The sequence below is a fragment of the Lynx rufus genome, unplaced genomic scaffold (genome assembly GCF_022079265.1).
Source record: "Lynx rufus isolate CCGP_SWC_20201006 ecotype Redwood Valley unplaced genomic scaffold, mLynRuf1.p SCAF_6, whole genome shotgun sequence".
In the NCBI taxonomy this organism is placed as follows: Eukaryota; Metazoa; Chordata; class Mammalia; order Carnivora; family Felidae; genus Lynx; species Lynx rufus.
Genome location: NW_025814878.1, coordinates 80,012,355 through 80,039,273, shown reverse-complemented (window position 1 = coordinate 80,039,273; position 26,919 = coordinate 80,012,355). Strand labels below are relative to the sequence as shown.

Below are 26,919 nucleotides of genomic sequence, written 5' to 3'. Positions count from 1 at the left end.
CTTCTTCCATTCCGTAGATTGCCTTTTAGTTTTGTTGATTGTTTCCTTCACTGTGCAAACGCTTTTTGTTTTGATGAGGTCCCAATAGTTTATCTTTGTTTTTGTTTCCCTGCCTCAGGAGACGTGTATAGAAAGAAGTTGCTATGGCCAAGGTTAAAGAGGTTACTGCCTGTGTTGTCCTCTAGGACTTTTATGGTTTTAGGTCTCACATTTAGGTCTTTATCCATTTTGAGTTTACTTTTGTTATGGTGTAAGAAAGTGGTCTAGTTTCATTCTTTTGCATTTTGCTGACCAGTTTTCCCAACACCATATCATCAGGGAAATACAAATCAAAACTGCAATGAGATATCACCTCATACCTGTCAGAAAGGCTAAAATCAACAACACAAGAAACAACGGATGTTGATGAGGATGTGGAGAAAGGGGAAACCTCTTGCACTGTTGGTGAGAATGCAAACTGGTGCAGCCACTCTGGAAAACAGTATGGAGATTCCTCAAAAAGTTAAAAATAAAACTACCTTTTGATCCAACAATCATACTACTGGGTATTTACCCAAAGAACACAAGAACACTAATTCAGAGGGATACATGCATCCCTATGTTTATAGCAGCACTATCTACAATAGCCAAATTATGGAAACAGCCCAAGTGTCCATTGACAGATGAATGGATAAAGAAATGTGGTATACACATATACCATATATATATATATATATATATATATATATATATATATATATGAGAGAGAGAGAGAGAGAATGGACTATTACTCAGCCATAAAAAGAATGAAATCTTGCTATTTGCAACAACATGGATGGAGCTAGAGCATATTATGCTAAGCAATGTAAGTCCATTAGAGAAAAACAAATGCCACATGATTTCACTCATATGTGAGATGTAAGAAACAAAGCAAACAATCATAGAGGAAAAACCAAGACACAGGCTCTAACTATAGAGAGCAAACTGATGGTTACTGAAGGGAGGTGGGCAGGGGAATGGGTAAAATAGGTGATAGAGAATAAAGAGCGTACTTGTGATGAACACTGGGTGATGTATGGAAGTGCTGAATCACTATCTTATACACCTGAAATTAATATTACACTGTATGTTAACAAACTGGAATTTAAATAAAAACTTTTTTAAGTATGCAAATAGAATCCTTTTAGAGAAAGCCTGAGAGATGGACATTTCTGCCTGTTCCTTCTGTACTGAGCCCTAGGGTGAGAGCCATAGCAGTGCTCACACCCATTAATAATTGCTTCTTTGTGCTATAGTTTTGTGAATCCTATGGATGCAATCCCCACTGGCTTTCAGAGCAAGGTGTTTGGGAGAACTGTCCCTGAAGTGGGAGTCTTAAAAGTTAGGAGGCTAAATGTGGGTTCCAAACCCCTAGCCTCTCAGGGAGAAGCTGGGAGTTGCAAGTTAGCTCCCGTTTGGCACTGTACCAGGAGTGACGTTTATGGCAAGATTATGTCTCATCAGCCTTTCCTACCCATGTGGGTATTTTCTTATTTGCCAAATGTGTGGGACTCCCTCAGCTAGTTTCTGGATTTCCTTCAGAGGGAATTACTCCACGTGCAACTGTGTATTCAGTGTGCTTATGGGAGGAAGGGAGTTCGGGAGCCTCCTATGTCACTGTCTTTAAAAACTGCCCCTACCTCTCTGCTTAAGGAGACTGCTTAAGATTCTCTCTCTCTCTGGGGCGCCTGGGTGGCGCAGTCGGTTAAGCGTCCGACTTCAGCCAGGTCACGATCTCACAGTCCGTGAGTTCGAGCTCCGCGTCAGGCTCTGGGCTGACGGCTCGGAGCCTGGAGCCTGTTTCTGATTCTGTGTCTCCCTCTCTCTGCCCCTCCCCCGTTCATGCTCTGTCTCTCTCTGTCCCAAAAATAAATAAAAAACGTTGAAAAAAAATTTAAAAAAAAAAAAGATTCTCTCTCTCTCTCCCTCTGCCCCTCTCCCCAGCTCATGCTTTCTCTCCCAAATAAAAAAAAATTTTTTTTAATAAAAAAAAAACATAACTTAAAAAAAAAACTGCCTGCACCTAATTTTATAAAAAGGACATGTTGGGGCTCCCGGGTGACTCACTCAGTTGAGTGTCTGACTCTTGGTTTCAGCTCAGGTCATGATCTCACGGTTCGTGGATTTGAGCCCCATGTCTGGCTCGCACTGACAGCATGAGGCCTGCTTGGATTCTCTCTCTCTGCCCTTCCCCACTCGTGCATGTGCACGTGCTTTCTCTCTCAAAATAAGTAAACCTTAAAAAAAAAAAAGGAAATCTTAGTGAGAGTTATAACTTTAATAGATGATAGCTATGAATCAATATGTTGCAGTAGACTTCAAGATAGAATACTGAAATGATCCCTTCATTAATTTAAGAGTATTTTAGGGGCACCTGGGTGGCTCAGTCAGTTAAGCATCCAACTTTGGCTCAGGTCAGGATCTCACAGTTTGTGAGTTCAAGCCCCGTGTCAGGCTCTCTGTTGACAGCTCAGAGCCTGGAGCCTGCTTCAGATTCTGTCTCCCTCTCTCTCTGCCCCTCCCCTGCTTGTGCTTTGTCTATCTCTCAAAAATAAATAAACATTTAAATTTTTTTAAAAAAGAGTGTTTTAGATGATGATTCTAGTTATTAAGGCAGTGATACGGTAAAGAACAAAAATCAAGCTATTTTTAAGTATTTATTAACCAGAGTTCATTCTATAAATATTTATTGAGTGCTTACTATGTTTCAGGAACTACTCTATGTACTTGGGACACAAGTATCCAACCTTGTGGAACCTCCAATCTATAAAGTAATGGACTACAGAAATAATAAATACATACATAAAAATAAAAATAAGGAGTAGTCATAACTTCTAAAATATGGGCCTGGGAAATATTTCTAGGTGGTACTGACAGCAAAATTCAGTGGAGGACTGTAATCCAACCAGAAACATTGTTATGACTGCATTCATCATTTGCCATTTGGTCGCTCATCTATGATTTCATTTTACTGAACTCTGACTTTCTCATCTGAACTGAATTACAATGAGGGTGTTAAATCATATCTGTAGTTACCTTTGCATATTTTGTGACTTCAAACACTTAGATTATGATTCACTGTGTGCATAATTTTTTAAATTGTCTCAAACCGGCACTGTTGCTTTTACTTTGTCTAGGTTTTCTCTAATGAGCTAGCATAACTTCATAGCTTCATACTTTTTGTGCTGTAGTCTGACAGCTTGATGGCTGATTCTTTTAAACTAATACAGTATGTGCTTTTTGTGCCTCACTTTTCTCATCTGTACAATGGGATCTGTAGATGACCTAACCAACAAACAGAGTTGTTATAAGGATCAAATAATGAGCATCATAAAAAAACACAGAACTATGGGCACCTAGGTGGATCAGTCGGTTGAGCTTCTGACTTTGGCTCAGGTCATGAATTAGTGGTTCATGGGTTCAAGCCTCGCATCAGGTTCTGTGCTGACAGCTCAGAGCCTGAAGCCTGGAGCCTGTTTCAGATTATATGTCTCCTCTCTTTCTCTCTGCCCCTCCTCTGCTCACGCTCTGTCTCTGTCTCAAAAATAAGTAAACATTAAAAAAAAATTTTTAGGGGCGCCTGGATGGCGCAGTCGGTTAAGCGTCCGACTTCAGCCAGGTCATGATCTCGCGGTCCGTGAGTTCGAGCCCCGCATCAGGCTCTGGGCCGATGGCTCGGAGCCTGGAGCCTGTTTCCGATTCTGTGTCTCCCTCTCTCTCTGCCCCTCCCCCGTTCATGCTCTGTCTCTCTCTGTCCCAAAAATAAATAAACGTTTAAAAAAATTTTTTAATTAAAAAAAAAAACACAGAACTAAAGAAAGTGCCAGGCACACAGTAAGTTTTACATGCTGTATTTTCTGCACCCCTCTCAGTCATTTACTTATTTCTACTATCTTGAATATTTTAACATGGTAAATGGGGTATTGTTCTTTTTCCTTTCCTTTGTACACTTGGTAGGAAGCAGGTTTACAATGAGAAGTAAAAGCAAATATATATCTAACAGGACCATATAAGAAATGTCTTTGTCTGTAAATCACTTATCTCAGGAGGAAATCCCTCCAAATGATACAGACCAAGAGATGTTTTTACACTTAACTCTTCTCTAAAGTTTTTTTCTGGGGCACCTGGTGGCTCAGTCGGTTAAGCATCGGACTCTTGATTTAAGCTCAGGTCATGATCTTGCGGTTCATGGCTTCAAGCCCTGAGTCAGGCTCTGCACTGACAGTGTGGAGCCTGCCTGGGATTCTCTCTCCCCCTCTCCTTCTGTCCCTCCCCTGTCTCTCTCTCTCTCTCTCTCTCTGTCTCTCAAAATAAATAAATAAACATTTTAAAAATAAAGTTTTTTTCTGATTTCAAAAGTCATTTTCATTGTTATAAAATTCAATATTACAGAAATTAACAACTCAAAGTAAAAAGTCCCTTTACCCACATATTCACCCCACTCTCTACCCCGAAGGAGAATTAATGGTAATAACCTGTGTATATTCTCACATGGCTTTTCTAGTCATATATTTTTTATTAAAATAAGATCACATTGTATATATAGCTTTACAACTGTCTTCTTACTCTCTTAAAATATGTCTTTGGTGTCTCTGTCAACACATTTAGTTCCTTCTCATTTCCAACAGCAGCACAGAGCTGTAACTCAAGGAGGTGCTGTGGCTTCCTGTGTACCTACTCACAAAGTCCTATAGTGTTTAGATCTGATTGGAAAAAGCCCTTTAGCTGACCCTTGTACCGCCAGCCACTCCAAGTCCTGACCCAAAAAGGGGACCAGAAGAGTCATTCAAAAGATGTGCTCAGTCCACACCAGGAGACCAGAGTTTGCTCAGTACAGGGAGAAGGACTCAGCAGTTAATGCTGAGGGTCACAGAAACATTATAAATCCAGTGCCCTTGAAGTAGAACCTCTCTCTGGAGTCTGGACACCCAGTCATTCACAGCCCACTTGGAGTGGGAAAGAAAATTTATTTGAGAACGTTAAGGTCAAGTTAACTTATTTTAAAATTGCCATAGGAGACCATTCATCCCCACTTGACTTCTCCCTCTTCAGAACCTACTTGCCATCCCTCAGATATTTGCCCTCGGAGCAATTAAGTCCTCTTTTTTTTTTTTTTTTTATGCTTTCATTAGCTGCTCTTTTTTCTCTTTTTTAGCTTACAAAAGGGCAGATGTATTTTAAGCCAAATGTCAATGTCAAACATCAAATATCCATTCCCATGCAATGTACAGTGTATATAATTACATACTCTGTTGTAACAAATGTAGTATTGTTTCATTTGTATACCAAACTTCCATGTAACTGGCCAGGCGTAAAGAGTACTCTGTGCAGAGAGCCTAGAGGATGCACCTCAGTTAAGACCTTTGTTAAATGGTGCATGACGCGGCAGACTCCCCAGCATAAGGGAACTTTTTGGAGAAAGGAGCTACGAGTTTCTTTGGCAAGAAAACCAGAAATAGGATTATACCAAGCAGCACGTTCAGAGCCGTGCAGGCTGTGGTGCCTCTGTGGCATCACCCAGGAAGCCACCGTGGTGGGACTGAGGCAGAAGCTCCTTTCTGCCAGACGGGAATGCTGAGAAACCAGAGCCGCACAGCCTCACTGCTCCCTGGTACACTGAACTTTCTGAAGGCCACTGGCCATCCAATTCATCAAAGGTTACATAGCAAACGGTTCAGAATTGCGTACATAAAGCATAGAACGGCCAAGGGGTCAGAACTAAGGCAGTTAAGTAGGTTTTCTTCCTTCCCTTTTCACTCTTCAGTTATCACAAAGCCCAAGTAGCGCCATTCCAGGCTGGGGTTGGATCTGTTTCTTTGTGCCTCAAATAGGTCAAAGTACAACTTTCTGAAACATTATTTTGAGAAATCAAAATTCCTAGTCCTGCTACTTACGATTGTTTCAACCTGTTTCTTTCAGATACCATTGTTCTTATCGCTTCGATAGCAGTTGTTTCTGCAAAAACTCAGGGTAATATTTTCGCCACGTCCGCACTCAGAAGTCTCCGTTTCCTACAGATCCTCCGTATGGTGCGCATGGACCGAAGGGGAGGCACTTGGAAATTACTAGGTTCGGTGGTTTATGCTCACAGCAAGGTAAGATCTGCTTTCTGAATTGCAGAACAAGACTTTTGAAACGTTTTCGTTGATTGCTGTGGGAGAGTAGAACCCATCAAGCAAACTGAGTCATTTCAGAAATTGGCCACAGCACAATGTATAATGGGTTGTTCAAAAGTCGTCAGATGGTTGCCAGAGGGAAGGAGATTGGGAGGAGAGGCAAAGTGGGTAAAAGGGAGAGGGAGGTCCAGGCTTGCAGTTAGGGAATGACTAAGTCACGGGGATAAAAGGAACGCACAGGGACTATAGACAGTGATACTGTAGCAGTATGTCTGGTGACAGATGTCAGCCACACTTGTGGTGAGTACAGCGTAACATACAGAGATGTAGAATCAGGATGCTGTACACCTGAAACTAATGTAAGATTGTGTGTCAACTGTACTCAAATAAAAAGCAATGCTTTCCAAGTCCTCACGCCTCAAATAAATTATAGTAAACCCATACATTTAGAATCCTGTGCAACCATTTAAAAAAGAAACCTGAGGAAGTTGCCCTGTTCACTGGGACATCCACTGAATAAAAAAAGCAAATTCGGGGCACCTGGGTGGCTCAGTCAGTTGAGCATCCAACTTTGGCTCAGGTCATGATCTCGCGGTGAGTGATTTCGAGCCCCACATCAGGCTGTCTGCTGTCCACACAGAGCCTGCTTCAGATCCTCTGTCCCCTCTTTCTGCCACTTCCCAGCTTGCACTCTCTCAAAAATAAATAAACATTAAATAAAGAGTAAATCCTATAAATAAACAAATAAATATTATCATAAAAAAATCCAAAAAGTAGTAAAATGAATGCATAGATTTTTTTTTCCCTTTTACACGGATTTTTTACTTCTAACAATCTTTCAATTCCTTTTATATCTAGGAATTAATCACGGCTTGGTACATAGGATTTTTGGTTCTTATTTTTTCATCTTTCCTTGTCTATCTTGTGGAAAAGGATGCCAATAAAGAGTTTTCTACATATGCAGATGCTCTCTGGTGGGGCACAGTGAGTATAAAAATCTAGTTTTGTTTTTTTGGATTTTGTGAAATGTTTCCTTTGAATACAGTGTAATGATTCCTAGGAATCATTTATGAAAGGTCTCAATAAAAACATTAACTTCCAGAAGAGAGTTACATGAAAATATACAGCACTAAAATTGTCTGAAGAGTTTTCCCATCTCTATAGCTCAACAAAATCAAGTTCTCTTATAAACCATCAGAAGTATTTCTTGAGTGCTAGATTGTTGCCAAAATAAGAATACATTGTTTTTTTTTTAAACAGTGATTAAAATCTTAATAGGCTTGTTTGTTTGTCTTAACTTTGTGGAGCACAAATTTAAATTACCATTTGTTGCATTGGCTTACCTCTCATCAAAAAGTTTCTCTGAGGTTAAAAAAAAAAAAGGAATAATAGCTGAATGAAAGTTAAAGAAAAGTATGGCACAAGTGAAAAAGAGAAAACTGATAACCATCTGTGAGATCAGAGATTATAGACACCTAATATCAAAACTTTCCATAATAGGCACCTGGGTGGCTCAGTTGGTTGGGCATCTGACTTTGGCTCAGGTCATGATCTCAAGGTCCGTGAGTTGGAGCCTGGTGTTGGGTGCTCTGCTAACAGCTCAGAGCCTGGAGCCTGCTTTGGATTCTGTCTCCTTCTCTCTGCACTCCCCCTGGTCTCTGTCTCTCTCTCCCATTCTCAAAAATAAACATTTAAAAACAATTGTTTTAAAACCTATCCATACAAAAACCTACTTTTCATTTAAATTGTTACTAAAGGCCACTCTTGGGTGGCTCATTAGGTTAAATGTCCCTCCGTTTCAGCTCAGGTCACTATCTCACGGTTTTGTGAGTTTGAGCCAACTGCATGGGGCTCCCCACAGAGGCAGCACGGAGACTGCTTGGGATCTCTGTCTCCCTCTCTCTCTGTGCCTCCCCCACCCACGCTGTCTCTGTCTCTTTCAAAATAAATAAATAAACTTCAAAAAAATGTTTTTAAAAAGAAAAAAGATATTAAAAAAAATAAATAAATGGTTGTTACAGGAAACTTCACCCAAATAAAAAAATCATAACTCTCATACAGACACATGCTAAAGATTTTAACTCCTTTTTTAAATTTGTCATGATTAATGAGGGAACCAGTAAGATGTTACATCCAGTTCAAAGAGTTATCCAAGAACATTACCACGTAAAGATCAGGAATATTGAAATGAATCTGGCTTCTTCCACAATGTGAGAGAGAAGTCAATTAAACCTCCACTAGACAGAATTTATTTATGTGTCTATAGACAAGAATTACTTTCCACTGCTACTAGTTGTCTACAACTTACAGAGTTGTAAAGTAGCTCAAAAGCCATGAAAGATGCAGAGCCCCATAAAATCAGAAGTTGATAACCTGGAAGGGTGTGCTCTAAGCAAGGCACAGTTTTTCATTAAAGCAAAAATCTTGTCTGCTTTGTAAAGAATCTATAAAAGTCATTGAAAAATGTGCCCTAATAATAATGTCACAGGCTAGGGGAGTGCTTTTGGCAGTGTATAAACTATATTTCTTTTTATTTTATTCCTTAAGACATTCCAAAAGTGTGTTTTGTGAAAATGTACAGCATTTTTAACTGTCTAAACAGCTTCCCATCTCTTTGGTCCAACAAAGTTAAGTTCTCTAATAAATCATAATATTTCTTGAGTGCTAGACACTCACCAAAATTAAAATACCATTTTCTTAAACTGTTATTAAAATATTTATAAGTTGGGGGCACCTGGGTGGCTCAGTCGATTAAGCATCCAACTTCTGCTCAGGTCATGATCTTGCATTTCGTGTATTCGATCCCTGCGTCGGGCTCTGTGCTGACACCTCAGAGCCTGGAGCCTGCTTCGGATTCTGTGTCTCCCTCTCTCTCTCATTCGCACTCTGTCTTTCTCTCTCTCAAAAATAAATAAACGTTTAAAAAAATTTTTTTTAATAATTTTAAGTTGGTCTTTGGTTTTGTGAAGCATGGATTTAAGTTACCAATTGTTGCATTGTTCTGCTACCCATCAAAAGCTCATCAGGGAGAACTAGAACCCTCGTCAAGAACAAGGACAATTTGTCAGGGCTTGTATTTTTTTTTTTTTTAAATTTTTTTTTTTCAACGTTTATTTATTTTTGGGACAGAGAGAGACAGAGCATGAACGGGGGAGGAGCAGAGAGAGAGGGAGACACAGAATCGGAAACAGGCTCCAGGCTCTGAGCCATCAGCCCAGAGCCTGACGCGGGGCTCGAACTCACAGACCGCGAGATCGTGACCTGGCTGAAGTCGGACGCTCAACCGACTGCGCCACCCAGGCGCCCCTGTCAGGGCTTGTATTAAGCAGAACTCGGTATGTTTGTTGGCTGCACGGCAGCAGTAAAATGAATAAGAATCAGAAGTATATTCACCTGAAGGTTAGGATTTTTTTAATTAAATTATCAGAGTAAATGTCTACAAGATTGTGCCATTGATAACAAAGCGATCTGGTGGTTTCATAACTTGGTCCCCAACTGCTTCCTTCCACTTCACAAGCAATAATGGACATTTTGAAAGGAGGAAAGTAGAAAACCTGAAAGAGAGCAGTCATGTGACATTCTTAAAATACCTTTTATATGTAGAGAGCAAATGAAAATCTATGACTCATTGTGAGATAAACTGTGTAAACTGAGAAAATAGGAGGCTTTTCTAGCCAGCAAGGGGACGACAGTTTATTATCCCAGGCTTCAAAGCAACAATTTGAATTTTAAGTTTAGTTTTTATGGGGCGCCTGGGTGGCGCAGTCGGTTAAGCGTCCGACTTCAGCTCAGGTCACGATCTCGCGGTCCGGGAGTTCGAGCCCCGCGTCAGGCTCTGGGCTGATGGCTCGGAGCCTGGAGCCTGTTTCCGATTCTGTGTCTCCCTCTCTCTCTGCCCCTCCCCCGTTCATGCTCTGTCTCTCTCTGTCCCAAAAATAAATAAACGTTGAAAAAAAAAAAATTTAAGTTTAGTTTTTGTTTCTCTCTGATAATTCTAACGTACTTAAATTATTGAGACATTCAGGTGTACCTGTCCCACTGAGATGCAGTTGTTGGTGAGTTCAGCCTGGCAGCTCTTTATCTTTCTTCCCAATAGCCTTCCTTTTCTCCTTATTACTAATAAGAATTGCTGTATTGTGTGTTAAACAGTGTGTGGGAAAGTCTTAATATACTTCTCACTTAGTCACCAGCTTATTTCTTTTGCCAGAATAACCCACGTAGCAGGTTTTCAAAGGTCATATCTGTGACTTTCAGAGGGGAAGCAACATAATTTCATTGATTCCCATTTCAGTTGTGCTATTTGGACTGAAGTTTAACCTGTACTTAACAGGTTCTTTGAATGACCTAATTATGTCTCTATTAAAAAAAAAATCTAGTCTTGAATGCAAAAGTCAAAATCTTCTACGATGTCAGGCTTCTAGGAAAAGGCCGTGTTGGTCCACAGTGAGTTTGTTGATATTAACTGAGTCATTGATGAAATTGTCTGAATCTTAGAAATATACAAGAAAGCAAACAAGAGTGTGTATTATTTCTATTCTTTATAAGAAGAACATATACTAGATCTCCAGTGTGAAATAAAATAAATTTAGAACACTATACCTTTTATGATATTGATCAGACCTTAATGAAATATATGGCTGGATACTTTTTAGTTGAAATTGTCCATTTTACACATAATGGACACCTTGCTAACTATGAAAGTATCCATAATAAATAGAGAAATAAAAGCATCCTGAATTGGAGTATTTCTAAGTGGTAGGCTTTCGTTTAAAAAAAGGAAATTCTTGGGGCGCCTGGGTGGTTCAGTCAATTAAGCGACCAACTCTTGATTTCGGCTCAGGTCATGATCTCACAGTTCATGAGTTTGAGCCCCACATAGGGCTCTGTGCTGATGGTGTGGAGCCTGCTTGTTCTCTCCCTCTCTCTCTACCCCTTCAGAGCTCGCTCTCCCTCTCTCTCTCTCTCTCTCTCTCTCTCCCTCTTTCAAAATAAATAAATAAACATTTAAAAAAAGGAAATTCTCTTCATTAAAAAAAGTCCAAATTATTGACATTAAGTATCAAAATGCAATTTGTGGTCTATGGATACAAAATCCCAGTGATTCTGAATATTAAATATTAAACTTCTCTCATTAAGAAAATGGTGAGGGCCATCTCCAAGGCCAACTTTTGGGAGGAATTCATGGTGTGATCAGCGCTACTCAAAGCCAATAGCAATTCAAAGAACTCTGATCCCTGAAAACATTCCATACTATTGAATATCAACACCTAGCCCATTAAGTGGAGTAAGACTAAGACCGCAGCCAGTGCCCAAAGACGGTAGCTACTGTTGCTATGGACATTTCGTTGTGGATGTTAGATGGAAACACCTTTATAACAAAAAGAACAAAGAGCTATGTACTTCATGTCAGACCCACAGCTTAAGCACAGAAGGGGTTTGGGGATTGGGGGTTACAGTGAAAAGATATTCTAGGTTTTGAAGTAGCAACTAAAGGGACATCTGTGACAGAGGAAGTAAAAAAAGGTGCAAGGGGACTTAACTCTGGTGGTTGAGGCACTGACAGCTACAGGAAAAGAGGATCTTCTGATTGTTAAGCGTAGCTCCATTTAATATTATTTCCTATTATTATTTTCTTCCTTTTTGGTTGCTTTAGATTTATTCTGAAACAATTTAAGAACAAGTCTTCCTGGAGTTATTTCCTATTATTATCTCCTTTCCTGTTACTATTTTTCTCCTTTTCGGTTAGATTTATTCTGAAATAACATAAGTTCAGGTCTTCCTGAAGTAATATTGCCTGATATGACCTGTTCTCAAAGGCCAGTTTGTTCTCTATTTACTGATATTTCTGTGATGAAGACAGTGTTATGGGGTAGCCTTTTTTTTTTTTAAGAAGCATACAGCAGCAGGTAGTATAAATCTATTCTGGAGTAACCATCTGAGCACAACCCCCACCTGGGACCGTGTGCTTGAAATGATTACTTCAGGCATGTAGAAGTATTATTTCTAGAACTTATGCTGAAAATCTTACAGACTTTCTGAAAGCAAATAATATAGAAGACTCTATATATGGTGCACTCAGCAGGTTGTACAGCCCAAATGTATGCCATGAGTTTCATCCCCCTGCAAAATCTAAGAATAAGAAATGGTGTGGGACACCCGGGTGGCTCAGTCGGTTGAGCGTCTTGACTGCAGCCCAGGTCATGATCTCACAGTCTGAGTTTGAGCCCCTCGTCGGGCTCTGTGCTGACAGCTCTGAGCCTGGAGCCTGCTTCCAATTCTGTGTCTCCCTCTCTCTCTGCCCCCTTCCATTCGCACTCTCTCTCTCTCTCTCTCTCTCACATGTAAGTAAACATTAAAAAAATTTTTAATTAATAAGAAATGGTGTAAATTTGTGAAATGAACAAAAATACCCTTTTCTTTGATAATACCAGGAATCAACCCTCTTTAGACTGGGTTCAACAGTACAAAGTGTTTTCTGCCACTTTTTTAAGCTGTTGTTTTCTGACACAGTGCTGATCCATTAAATAAAAGTTAACAGTTGTTTCTCACCACCAATACACCGTCTGATGTATCAGAGCTTCACTTGGCCACAAGATAATCAACACACCAACCCCCAACTATTCAAGAACATTGTCAAGTACCAAGCAAACACTGAAACACACATACCCAAGCTGCTACCCACCAAAACATCCTAGCTGCCATGAGCATCTACAAGCCCTGTGCCTACCCTGATGGCACGGATCTTTGAAGTATATTGGTCAGAAGCCTCTTTGGGGAAGCCTTTCCTAAGAAGTCTGTTCCTTTAGTAACGTCATCTCACACATGGTTCTGAATATTTTTTGCTTAGATTTATTCCATAAACGTTGAGCACATACTTATTGGAAAAGAGCAGAAGAATTACAGTCAAGAAACTTGGCTTCCAGCCCTACTGTTATGATTCAGTGTGGTATTCAGCAAACATTTACTCTCTCTATAAAATTGAGAAAATAATATTACCCAAATACAAAGTTGTTGTGTGTATTAAAATGAGATTAGGACACGTAGATGTGCTTTATCAGACACTGGACAAATGTTAGTCACTACTGGTATTACATATTTGACTATGAGCCTGGAAGAACAACATGAAATGCTATTGCCCTGAGCTGCCTGCCACGACAGAACCCAAATGATATGATACCACCACCACAAGAGATTCAGTGTTTGCAGATGGAAAACCTTTCTCATCTAATGGTTCACAAACTGCTAATGTGAATCATCCTCGTATAAAAGACCACCTTACATGGAAATGATACTGTGCTTTGGAAATCTACAAATAGTATGTTTTTAGTTTGTTTACATGAATACATTAGCTATAAACTAGTATTCATAATTGTATCCTCAAAGTTAAACCAATAAATGTTTATTGATTTATTACTGGAAGAGAAGGATGGGTTTATACTTACTGGTTTAGAATTAATTCTGTTATTGAAAGAAAAAAAACTACAGCCTAATCAGTTTCCAAATTGTAATCTGACCATAGCATCTGCTATCTCACAAAAAAAGAAAAGAAAAGAAAAAGAAAAAAAGCTTGGGTCACAAATGTCCCTCGACTGGTGAATGGATAAAGAAGATGTGGTGTGTGTGTGTGTGTGTGTGTGTGTGTGTGTGTATACATATTGTATATATATATATCTAATGGAATATTACTCAGCCATAAAAAAAGAATGAAATCTTGTCATTTGCAATGACGTGAATGGAGCTAGAATATATTATGCTAATTGAAATAAGTCAGTCAGAGAAAGACAAACACCATATGATTTCACTCATATGTGGAATTTAAGAAACAAAACAGATAAGCATATTGGAAGGGGTGGGGGAAAGAAAACAGAGAGGGAAACCATAAGAGACTCTTAGAGATAGAGAACAAATTGAGGATTGATGGAGGGAGGTGGGTGGAGGATGGGCTAGATGCATGACAGGTATTGGTATTAAGGAGGACACTTGTTATGGTGAGCACCAGGTGTTGTATTTAAGTGATGAATCATTGAATTCTACTCCTGAAACCAATATTGCACTGTATGTTAGCTACCTCGAATTTAAATTTTAAAAATAAAAAAAAAAAAAAGAAAGCTTGGGCCAAGACTTACATTTGTGTTGCAGTATTATTCCTGAAGAAGAATTATGGGTTACTAAACACACTAAGGAGCCCCCAGTCTGCCTTTGCTACTACAAGTACATATCCATGCCAACATTTGCAACCCACAGATTTTTCATAAAATATGTTTTTTCACCTGCATGGCTGCAACTGAGTATATGGAAGATGAGGGCAAAAATGTATCTGAACTGTTCCCGGCTGCCACATCACCTTCCAGTAGATAGTCCGACTGGAGACACGGCACAAACTACCAGCATTCCTGAGGTCAACTGAGGAGGGGCGACAGGGTGCAGTGGGCCATTCCCTCTCAGATCCTAATCTGTCTTGTCAGGCTACAGCCTGAGAATGCATCTGCCAGTTTCCACCTCGGGTCACAACACGTGGCAATAAATTACATCCTTTCGCTTAAGGAAAGTAGTAATCTCCCTAAAACTGCACTGGAAGAGATACTTGAAAGTTTTTAAACTTATCTTTTCATTTTATAAGTAAATTCAAAACTTCACAAACTTCCCAATGATATTGTAAACACCATGGTCAAAAGTCAATGAGTAGGAATCAATCATCAATGTGTAAGTACGTATGTAAATACATTTTAAATTTTTAATCTATTCAGCACTTGTTAACCAGCATATCTCTTGTAAGCTCCGGAAGTAGGTAAAAAATGGAATGATGTCCAATATGGTGGATGTCTTCCAATTCCCTAAAGATCACATACGCACCCTCTCAAGTTTCTCTGAGACAGGCTGCTCCCCCAGAGCATTTCTGCATCTCGATCTAAATGAAACTAGTCGTCACTACGTTCAGCCACTGGAAGATTCACAAGATTTCTAGAAGACAGAAATGGGTTTATTGTTTGGTGCAAATGTGGGAAAAATAAACACCGAAAGAGCTTCTGCTGCTCAGTTCATGTACAAAGGATCAGCTGATAATCACTAGCAGGGCGTTCCAGATGCTAGGAAAAGAAGAGAAACATAATGTAGTTGTACTTTTCCAAGGGGACACACCAGTACTTCAAGGACAGCTTGACCTAAAAGTTCTGAAAATCAATAAACAGCTATGTAGGCCTCATTGGAGGATGGTTTCATCGCATGTACCAGTTACTGCTTAGAAAGCCAGCAGCCGATCAAGCTGATGGGTCAGTGTGAATTCATAAAGAAGTTCACATCTTTTTATGTATGTGCATTTTAGAAATGTCACATTTTCATCCCTGATGCTACCTGTCTGTTAACTATCAAGGAGCCCAGTTGCCCCCTTTGCAGCCATAAAAAAAGACACACTCCCACCAGGCACAAAACAAAGGCAACTCCCACCAGCCCACTCCCCAGAATGGACTGAGACAAAACTGCCACCCTGTTGCCAGATCCTCCCCAAGCCCGGCTTGGCAACAAAAGGCCTCTATGCTTTCAACCAAGCAACATCCTGAGAGACTTTGAAATTGGAGTGGAGGAAGTTGTCGCACCTGAGCTTGGCTGCCGTCTTTCCAGCCACCTGCAGGCAGTGGAACATGGTCATTGGAAGCCTGCACCAAGTGCAGAGAGAAGGTGGGTGGTCTGGAAGCCTGAACCGGAGTGCAGAGAGGTGAGCAGAGTCTTTGCCATCCCCATGGGGCTCCAGGGGGCAGCTCCCAGAGTTGAAGCATTCTTTTCTCCCTGAAAAAGGACACATGTAAGAGGGAGGGCAATTATAAATCCAGAACGAGATAGAACAGGCATTCTTCTCTACTCACAATGAAATACTGAGTACATCATCACTTTGCCATGTCTCATTCTTCAGAGTTAGAGGCAGTGATTTAAAACAAAACAAAACAAAACAAAACAAACAAAAAAACGCTCTCTGAGGGATGAGTCAATGAGAATAACTTAAATGCAGGGTAGTTCCCCCTTATCCCTGGTTTCTCTTTCCGCTGTTTCAGTTACCTGCAGTCAATCTGCCCTTGGGAAGTAGATGGTCCTCCTTCTGTGTTTGGTCAGAGGTCAGTAGTAGCCTAATACTACTTCACAATACCTACCTCATTCACCTCACCTCATTTTATCACGTAGGCATTTTATCATCTTACATCATCACAAGAAGGGTGAGGATAATATTTCAAGAGAGACCACCACATTCACATAACTTTCAGTATGTTGTTATAACTGTTCTTCTTATTATTGTTGTTAATCTCTTACTGTACCTAATTTACATATTAAACTTTATCATAGATATATGTGTATAGGAAAAAACAGCATATATAGGGTTCAGTACTAAGTGTGGCTTCAAGCATCCATTGGGGGTCTTAGAATGCATCCCTTGTGGATAAGGGGGACTACTGTATTATTAGAATGTAAAGTTTACCATTATTGCTGTGACCAAACCATGAAATATCTCCTTTAATTTATTATTAAACTGCTGTAAAAGGATTAAGCTACTTTGCAGAAAATTTATAGGTTAAAAACTTTCCCAGGTATTTTAAGATTAGGAACCTATAATAAAATTGAGGCAAGGGGTGCCTGGGTGGCTCAGTCAACTCTTGGTTTCAGCTCAGGTGATGATCTCGGGGTTTCGTGAGTCAGAGCCCCACATCCAGCTCTGCACTGTCAGCACAGAGCCTGCTTGGGATTCTTTGTCTCCCTCTCTTTCTGCCCCTTCCCCACTCATGCTGTCTCCATCTCTCTCAAAATAAATAAATAAACTTTTTAAAAATGTTAAAATTGAATATTTTTTCTGCAATCTCAAGGAATTCTTTTGAGAGCCCCACCACTGGTAACGCTGGTGATGTGTGATTAACTTGACTACTAGGTTCTACTACAAACTCCCTCTCTCCAACCTTGGATGAGCCTCCCCCACTCTGTAGACCACTTATTGATCTGTCCTTGACACCCTGTCACACTGTCACAGCCCCAAGCCTTTTCCCTGCTCTAAGCCTTTTGCTCCCCATGGCTGATCCCACCCTCTCTTTCACTGGAATTGAAGATGACCATCTCAAGCATCCTCAGTGCTGCTCTTCATTCACACTGTGTCCCCATCTTTTCCCCATGGGGGAAGAGGTGTTCTTCCATACTGCCAAGGCTAACCATTCCAACTGTACCCTTGATCCCATGTTCCTTCCTCCACGGTTGCCTTACCCTGTATAAAGCTACCAGTCTTCCCCCCTGTCAGCCTCAATCTTTCTTCAGACATGCACAAATACATCCTAGAAAGCCTGCCTTCAAGTCAGAGGTTTCTGGGAGCTCTTGCCCTATTTTTCTCACTCCATTTGTTGCCAGTGTTCTTGAAAGGATTCAATATTTACATAATTTACTTAATTTACTCATGCTAGATGTTAGAGAGATAACAGAGTAAAGAAACAGTTTCCGTTCTGGTAAAGGAAATAGAGATCCCTCCCCAAAGAAACATACAGAAATCTATCACTTATGGTAAGTGATATTAAGAAGCAAGGGGCTGCAATAGAAAGTGACTGGAGGCCCCATTGTAGACAGAGTGGGTAGGGGAGACCTCTCTGACAATGGAGTATTTTGGATAAGACTTGAAGAATGAGAAGAAACCCTGGGAAGGGTGGGGAGAAAAACAATTCTGGCTGAGGAAACAAGACATGCAAAGGAACTGTGGCAGACATAGCCTGGCCTGTTTGAGGAGTTGAAAGGACATTGTGAATAAAGTATAGTGAGCAAGGGTGAAACCGGAATCATCTTGGAGAGGCAGGTGGAGACTAGATCAGGTAGGCCCATAGTTAGGAGCTTAGAATTTATTCTGGATTCAGTGAATAGCCATTGAAGGATTTTTAAAAGGAAGTAACAAAATAATTTCCCTCACAGGTTTGGGAGAAGGAACTGGAGGAAATCAAAAGCAAAAGCAGAGATAGCAATTAAGACATTGCTGCAGAAGCCTGGCCTATCATGGTGGCAGGGAAGACAGTGCACAAGGGATGAATTTGCAGTATTTTTGGGTAATAGGATCCATGGGACTTGACAGATTCAGGGAGAGGAGTGAGGGAAACAAGAAATGAGGACAACTGAGACTTCTGACATGAGCAACTGGGTGGATGGTGGTGCCCTTGATTAGGATGGGAAGGGATACATTTGGGGGAGTTACAGCTTTGGGGGCGATAAGTGCTCTGTTTTAAACATGCAAAGTTTAAATGACTGTGTGTCATCCAAATTGAAATATCAACTGTACATATGTGAATCTAGAGCCCAAAAGAATCTTGCCTGAAGGTATAAATTGGTGTGTTCACCATAAAAATTTAAATCCATGAGAACACTTAAGATCACCTGGGAAGAGACAGAAATAAATGGGATAGAAGAGAAAGGAAAGTGAGAGAAGAATAGAATTTTTTAAAAGAGAGAAAGACCCAGAATTAAACCTTAAGAATCCAATAGTCAAAGTTTGATTAGCATAGGAGGTCCCACATAAGGGGAGCCACCAAAGATACCTCATGGAAATGAGGAGAGAAGAAAGCTAGGAAGGGCTTATCAGCTGAGCTGTAAGTTTCTGAAAGGTCTGGCATCACGAAGCATCATCTCCTTCTATCATTTCTGTCTCTCAAATGTAACCCCTCCTTCAAAACCCAGGTAGGATGATAAGACCAAAGCAACCACTTTCCTAGAAATCAGTGACTATCTATCTCCATAACCAGTATCTTTTTTCTCAGTCCTCATTCTCCTTGTTTTCTATGAGACTGTGATACCAGGGATCACCTGGTCCCTTATGAAACTCTCTCTTCTTCATTGAGTTTCCATGTATTTTACCCATTTCTAGTTCCCTTACTTTTTAAGATATTTATTCTTCTCTGACTCCTTTCCCTTCCATCCCTTAAATGTCTATTTCCTGAGGTGTCCTTGGACCCTTTCTTTGCACACTTTGCAATCTCATTTATTCACAAAGTTTCAATAATCATCCTGTGCCTGACTCTAAAATCCAAATCTCATGCCAAACCCAGTCTCTGTCTTTCAAGACTCAAGTTCTCTATATCAATTTCCTGCTCGACATTTCTAGATCAGAGGCATACTAACATTTAAAAACCACTTATGCAGGGTGCCTGGGTGGCTCTGTTGGTTAAGCATCTGACTTCGGCTCAGGTCATGGTCTTGTGTTTTGTGAGTTCGAGCCCCACGTTGGGCTCTATGCTGACAGCTCAGAGCCTGGATCCTCCTTTGGATTCTGTGTCTCCCTCTCTCTGCCCCTCCATGCTCACATGGTATGTGTCCTCTCTCTCTCTCAAAAATAAATAAACATTTAAAAAATGTTTAAAAAGCACTTATTTGCAAAACCAAACTCTCTATCTTTGCTCCAAAATCTTCTTTTTCTCATCATATTTCTATTTATACTGGAGCTGTCTTCTTAAAATTTTTAAGTCCTAGTTGACTTAGTCTTCCCCTTCATCCCAGATGATTAACAAATGCATTTCTATTGAACTTCATAAGCATGTCTCTTTACTTTGCACTCCCATACAGCCTCATTGCCACTGTTCCAGTTCACTTGCGCCATCATTCTTCCAGATCGTGCACAACCTCATGGGCCCTGGAGAGGAGCTGGGACTTTGTTCTAAGAAGCATGGGAAGATCCTGGAGCAGTCTGATCATGGGAGAGACATGATCCAAATATCGTTTTTCAAAGACACTCCCTGATCTAGCAATAGCATATTTAGTTAATCTCCTCTTCCACTAATCCTCTTAAGACCCACCATGCTCCAACCCAACTAAACAACTCATACTTTCTAGAACCTACCATATTTGTTCTCACTGCTGTGCAGCTGGTCACCTGTTTCCCACCCTAGATCACCCTCTGTATCATTTTTGCCTCGCAAAATATTGCTTCTCCTTCAAAGCCTCCTTGACCGCCTCCCCCACCCCCTCCAAGCTGGAAACAATCAATCTGTTCTTTGAATCCGCTTAGCAGATTATTTGTGCATCCATCATAGTAGCTGTCTTGCCCTATTTCGTGTTTTAATGATTTGTGTGTGACGTGTCTCCCCTCTTGTGCCGTAAATATCTTAGGACAAGAACTACGTACCTCTAATTTTTGTTCCACTACAAATCATAACACGTACCTTGCACACACCAGACCTCCAGGAAATGCCTGCCAAGGTAATAAATAGACAGCCTTAATTAACATAAATTATTGTTTTGTGTACTGATCCAGTCCTAAATCCATGGTGCTATCATTTCTGTATCTCTGATGGTTATCCGCTTATTTAAATAACCTTTCCTTGGAAACACTTAGAAAAGATGGAAAATTGTGTTATAAGGGAGGAACAAGTATGTAGGTTATTCCCTTCCTTAAACAAAGAGAAGCTCTGTTATGCGTCACGGAAAATTAAAGCACAGTAATAAAATGCGCCAACAAGGCTTGTTGAATAATGATTTAGTGGAAACGTTGCTTTGCCTCCTGTTCATAGGTCCTAACTTTCCTCTCAAGTACTTAAGCTGCACGTTCTATTTATTTTGTTTTTAGATTACATTGACAACGATTGGCTATGGAGACAAAACTCCCCTAACTTGGCTGGGAAGATTGCTTTCTGCAGGCTTTGCACTCCTTGGCATTTCTTTCTTTGCACTTCCTGCCGTGAGTATCTTTGCAGAAATAAAACAGTTTAAATTAGATCTTAGAGGTTTATTAGCATGAGCTTTCACAAATTGGTGTGCCCGGAACATATCTATATCGCTACAGATATAATTTTATTAATATAATGTTGACTTTTATACATACATCTAGTTGGAAAATTTGTGAAATATGGTCTTCCCTTGGAGATACTTAACCTGAGAGTTTTATGCCCTTTGGTCTTTATGACCAAATAATAATTCAGAAGGCATCACCTCTCATTCAATGTGCTACTAATACATTTAAAATATGCATAAAGATTTAAAGATATCTTGTTTTTAAACTGATCTCTCCAATTTGGCTTATAACATGTGCTGCTTAAGAGCTGGATGTGATAAGTGGAATATTACCTCTTCAGATCCATTTGAGTGAAAAGCATATGACCTTAAAGGGTTTCAATGTGTCAGACGATTTATTCTTTCTGTCACCATCACTGATTTTTCTTAGTGAACAGCTTCTGCATCTTATCAGAATGAAGAGCACATTTATCTTCTCCCAAGCCTCTGATTATTTTCTCCTTAATGGATGATGCTTACTCTCTGATCATTTTATCCTCTTGTTTTTGTAAAGGCAGCTGGTCAAAATATTACAATTTGCCTCCATCCCCAAATTCTCACTTTGCTCACTCCACCTCTTATAGGGGAAGAGAGCCAACAAAAAGGAGGGTTACAGTGTAGCAGCAGGCATGCTTAAGGAACAATAACTTCACTCTTGCTCCAGACACTCTTGCTCTGTACTTATCCGTGAGTGGCATCACGGTCTCTGCTGAGCAGAGACCCCAGAGCATCCCTCCACAGGAAGCCAAGGGATTAGGGATTTTCAGCATCCCAGCCTTTGGCTCACAGGGCTTCATCTCTGCCAGTGAATGAGTGCAGAGGACACTCATGTCGTTCCCATGGCCAGACCCCAACTTTAGATTGACTGGCTGGTTCTGCCCCAGACCATACGAGACCACAGAGAAGACACCGAAAAGACTATGCATACACTTGAGCATTAGATCTTGGCTTGGATTTAAAGCCACATACTACCTGGTTTTGTCACGTACACCCATGCGACTATATTAGTTTGCCAGGGCCGCTATAAAGACATCACAGGTTGGGTGACTTAAACAGCAGAAATTTATTGTCTCACAGTTCTGGAATCTAGAAGTCCAAAATCAAGGGGCAAGCAAGGTTGGTTCTTGTTGAGGAGCATGAGAGAAGGATCTGTTCCAGACATCTTTCCTTGGTTCACGGATAGCAGTCTTCTCCCTGTATCCTCACATTGTCTTCCCTCTGTACATGTCTATGTCCAAACTTCCTCTCATAAAAACACCAGTCATATCATATTAGGGCTCATCCTAATGACTTCATTGTAACTTGATTACTTCTGTAAAGACCTTATCTCCAAATAAAGTCACATTCTAAAGTACTGGGAATTAGGATTCCAGCATAGGAATTTCAGAGGGCTACAGTTCAGCCAATAATAGTAACATGGGGTATGTTTCTTGATCTATATAACAGAAGAAGAATTATTGCACCCACAGAAATTTTGTCAAGAGCAATATGGTGATATAAGTCTAATGCTTGCCATGTAGAAAACCTTCATGAATTTTGTCTCCCCTTTTATGTATGAATCTAGATGTATTGTTTTCTGTTGTGAAATGACAAAATCAAGGAGAGTCAAAAAAAAATCTCACTTATCCAGAATCAACTCATCTGGCAAACTCAACAATCCATAACAGAGCAGAGACTCATTCAGTAATCAAATTCCCCACATGAAAATACCTTTAGAAACAATAAATACGTTCTTGGGTTTTTTTACCAAAATACTGCTGCTTTAGTGTCTATACTTATCCTGAGACCACATATAAAACAACCTGTGTGATCCAGTGAAAAACTGTAAACAAAGAAGCAGGCAACTTCTGGGCTATTAAAATTGACAACAGTGTATGTGTAGTCCTCATAGGAGAGCCTCTTGAAACCTAAATCATAACCTGTTCTTAATTTAGAGAAAATTCTGATAAGCTGAGCTACATAGTTTTACAATTCTCTGAAGATTATAAACAGCAAAGGCAGAGGTCCACTGATTGAACAAACAGTATAATGGGAAGAGATGGTGGAAAACTAACAACAAAAGAAGGGGAAAATATTTGTAAGAAGCAAGCAAACACGAGTGTTCAAAATCTGTAAGGACCTGGGGCCCATTAGTGTTAGGGTCAACCCATCTCTGGAAACTGGCCGTATCCAGCACAGCAAAATACCAGTCCCCATAAGGAAACTCTGGACTATCACAGGAAGGTTAAATTGTGTTATTCTGTTAGGTTAGAGGTCAGACACTAAGTTGTTATGCTTGGAAATGTTTCCCAATAAAGTGATTACAATTTTCAGATATGCAAATTAAATTAATATGTGTTGGAAATCTAAATAAAATGTTAAAAAAGGGGGGGCGCCTGTGTGGCTCCGTCAGTTAAGTGTCTGACTTCAGCTCAGGTCATGATCTCACGGTTCGTGGGTTCGAGCCCCATGTCGGGCTCTGTGCTGACAGCTCAGAGCCTGGAGCCTGCTTCAGATTCTGTGTCTCCCTCTCTCTGCCCCTCCCCAACTCGCACTCTGTCTCTCTCAAAAATAAATAAAACGTTAAAAAAATATATATGTGTTGGAAATCTGAGAAACTTGCTTGCACAGAACACTCCCTAACAATTCCAAGAAACGTTGGCTTACCATATATCTTTTATTGCAACCTCATATTTACTGAATGAAAGACTAAATGGTCCATATATACCTTTAAAAAAGAAAAAACTAAATGGTCCATATATACCTTTAAAAAAAGTGGCTGGAAATACCATTATGTCTTGTGTGCCTGCTGGCAACAGTGTTGTATGATTGAGATTTAGGAGAGCACATTTTGCTAGGAAACTTAGAGGTGAGACGTGAGCCATCCCTGGTTGGGTTTCCTCCCACCCAGGAAACCAAGGACCAAGAAAGAGAAGAGCCTTTCCCCATCTTTCTTCAAAGCAGAAGGACTCTTCTGCATATCATAGAGCCATATAACTACCCTTCCAAACTCCACTGGAAGATCACTTTCCTTGAGGCCCACAGCGTCCCTAAGCTAATGAGCAGACAGAAGCAGTCAGCTCCTCAGCGTGGCCCTAAGGTGCAGGCCTTTCCCTTCTTTAGGACACTCCCTTCCTTCCTGCTAAGTGTATCTTTCAGTGTAGCCTGTCCTTCTGCACTACATTAAGCTCCTTTAATCTGGGAGATAAAAAGGGATAGATACTTAAATGTTTACCAAACATATTTTCTTTGTACTTGATGTTTATGTAATACTTCTCAACATAGCACTAAAACATAAAACCTAAAAATTTAAGTCATGTGATCTTAGGCAATGAAAGAAAACAAAAGTCAATTTTTTTTTTTAATTTTAATGTTAATTTATTTTTGAGAGAGAGAGAGAACGGGTGGGGAAGGGACAGAGAGAGAGGGAGACACAGGATCCGAAGCAGGCTCTAGGCTCTGAGCTGTCAGCATTAGAGCCCGACACGGGGCTCAAACTCACAAACCATGAGATCATGACCTGAGCTGAAGTCAGACGCTTAACCAACTGAGCCACTCAGGCACCCCAACAGAAGTCAATTTCTATGAAGTTTCATTTTATTGATGTTGCTATTTGAAGGCATGGCACATGGATTATATACATAGATAACATATATATATCCCATAAGTTATAGATATATAATATATTTATATATATCCCATAAGTTTTATATATGTATACATATATATGTGTGTATATTATATGTATATATAACATAATGAACTTTATTTTAACAGACTTCTACTGAGGTTCACTGAGCTGTGTAGAGAGGTGGAGGAAAATTGGAATGGAGCCATAATGAGACAATGAGCAGACCTGGTTTAATAACTGTTGTAATGTACAGTCTGGCACAAGAGATATGTAGCAAACATTTGCCAACTACTAATATATATTTCTAAGCAATGCCAGTGTGATTTTTAGCACATTTTAGTTTGTTTGGCAAATGCTGAGTTTGTGCTAGGCCTGTCTTTATTTTCCAAAAGGGATTTACATTTAAACCTCATTTGCACATAATAAATACCAAAAAATGGTAGCTATTACTGTTAATTTAATGTCTACAAAATCTGAATTATGCTCCATGAGTGGATTATGTGCCCTATGCATGTAATGTATGTACACACAATACATATAACAAATATGTAATATACTCTAATGCCTTCTATTTTCTTACATGTATGTGCTTCAGGAAAAATAACATTAAAAGGAAAATAAATAAATCTTTCCTAAGTCACTTCAAATAGCAGTAAAAAATTTAGGAGTTATGAGTGACTAGAGTTGGAAGGCCATTTTTATAACCTCTACATGGAGGGAAATGTTGTTTAAATTGACAAACAAGACCATACGGACCAGGTTTTTAAGTTTGCACGAAGTTTGGTTTGTGCATCCTCAGCCTAATGAAGATCTTAGACAGCATGAGACAATCACAAAAAAAGGCAGATGGAAAACAGAACCTATAATGTAATTTCTAATTTCACGGTACAGTCATTCATCCTAATTAATAATGAAGATTATTGCTCATTAATAGCAAGCAGTATTATCATGTAACTGTATTTTAAACATAATTGTATTACTGATTATCTGGCTATTGTCACAGATGTGCTCAGAATTGTAATATGTAAGATAAGAAGGGGGCATTAAAGGTGATCTAGAGCCCAAATATATCTTGGTCAAATTGTCATCCAGCCGAGACTTCACACCTTCTAAAGATGAGAAACCCACCACTTGCCTAGGTAGCTTATACCATCTTTGAGCTACTTTGAAAATATAAATAAAAATGGGGTGCCTGGGTGGCTCATTTGGTTGAGCATTCAATTTTGGCTCAGCTCATGATCTCACAGTTCATGAGTTCATGATCTCACTGATAGCGCAGAACCTGCTTGGGTTTCTCTCTCCCTCTCTCTCTCTCTGCCCCTCCTCCCCTTCTCTCTCTTGCAAAATGAATAAGTAAACATATATATATGAAAAGAAAAACAACCATTCCCTATCTACAGCAAATACTGACTCAGTGCTTATAAGACATCCATCTCTAGCTTAAGAGTTAGACTCCTTGAAGTTTAATAAAAAGGTAATAATTTATAGCTAGCAAGTAAAAGCCACAGACTTGAAAGCAGTAGAGATCCACGTCCCATGCCAATAAAGTGGAAACTTATGAACAAAGCCTAGAGACTTAATTTAGCAAGCTCCAAAAGCCAGCCCAAGACTGAAACAAAGCATCTTGATTCCACAAATGTTAGACCAGAGCAAACTGAAAAGAGGGAGGCATTTCAAAGAGCCAGGATTCTAGCAGATCAAAATGATAAGCAGAAGGAGGCAAACCAGCCAAAAGTACTAATATAAACATAGGAGACACATACTAGTCTGACTAACTCCAAAATCTGAAAAAGTGAGCTAAAACCAGAAAGGTAAGGAATGCTAAAAGTGTGAGATTAAAACTCAGGGAAGTAAGAATGTTCTTTGCAATAACCCAAGCTCTTGTCTTTATTGTATAAACAGGCAAAATGGAAAACTTTGTCTTCAAAACTGAGTGTCTGGATAACTATCTCCCCCCACCCCTTTCACTCTACTTGGGTAGGCGTAGAATTATAGCATCGTAGAGAATTAAGCTGGGACAGATTTTAAAAATACCCCACCATTTCAAGAATGGAAAATATAAAATTTCATAGTATCATCAAAGTGCTAGAAAAACTCCCATGTCCACAGTAGTGAGACTTCAAACTGTCCCAAATTTTAAATCCACCTCTGCCCAAAACCAGAATTCCTAGCCTCTGAATTCTATCACATCCCCTAATTCCAAATGGGGAATTTCCTCTAACATATAAAGAAGTGTCACAGAGAAGGTCACACAAAAAACATTTTTAAAAATTGTGATTTTTATTTGTAATTGTAATGCCTCTTACCATACTGTAAGAAATAATAAATGGCATTGCCTGGTTGATTTACTAAAGAACAAAAGTTGTTACATTTCTTGGCAGTCTTGCCCCACAACTTGCCATTGCCAGT

The 26,919-nt window shown here is 39.8% G+C and overlaps 1 protein-coding gene across 1 annotated transcript in view; it reads left to right on the top strand.

Moving 5' to 3' along the window:
• The window catches only part of KCNQ5 (potassium voltage-gated channel subfamily Q member 5), a 516,838-nt gene that overhangs the window by 402,179 nt on the left and 87,740 nt on the right, over positions 1 to 26,919 (top strand). Inside the window, exons 4-6 of the mRNA XM_047102198.1 lie at positions 5,938 to 6,113; positions 6,993 to 7,118; positions 20,698 to 20,808. Of these exons, the coding sequence (XP_046958154.1) occupies positions 5,938 to 6,113; positions 6,993 to 7,118; positions 20,698 to 20,808 (413 nt within the window). The remainder of the gene's footprint in view (positions 1 to 5,937; positions 6,114 to 6,992; positions 7,119 to 20,697; positions 20,809 to 26,919) is intronic.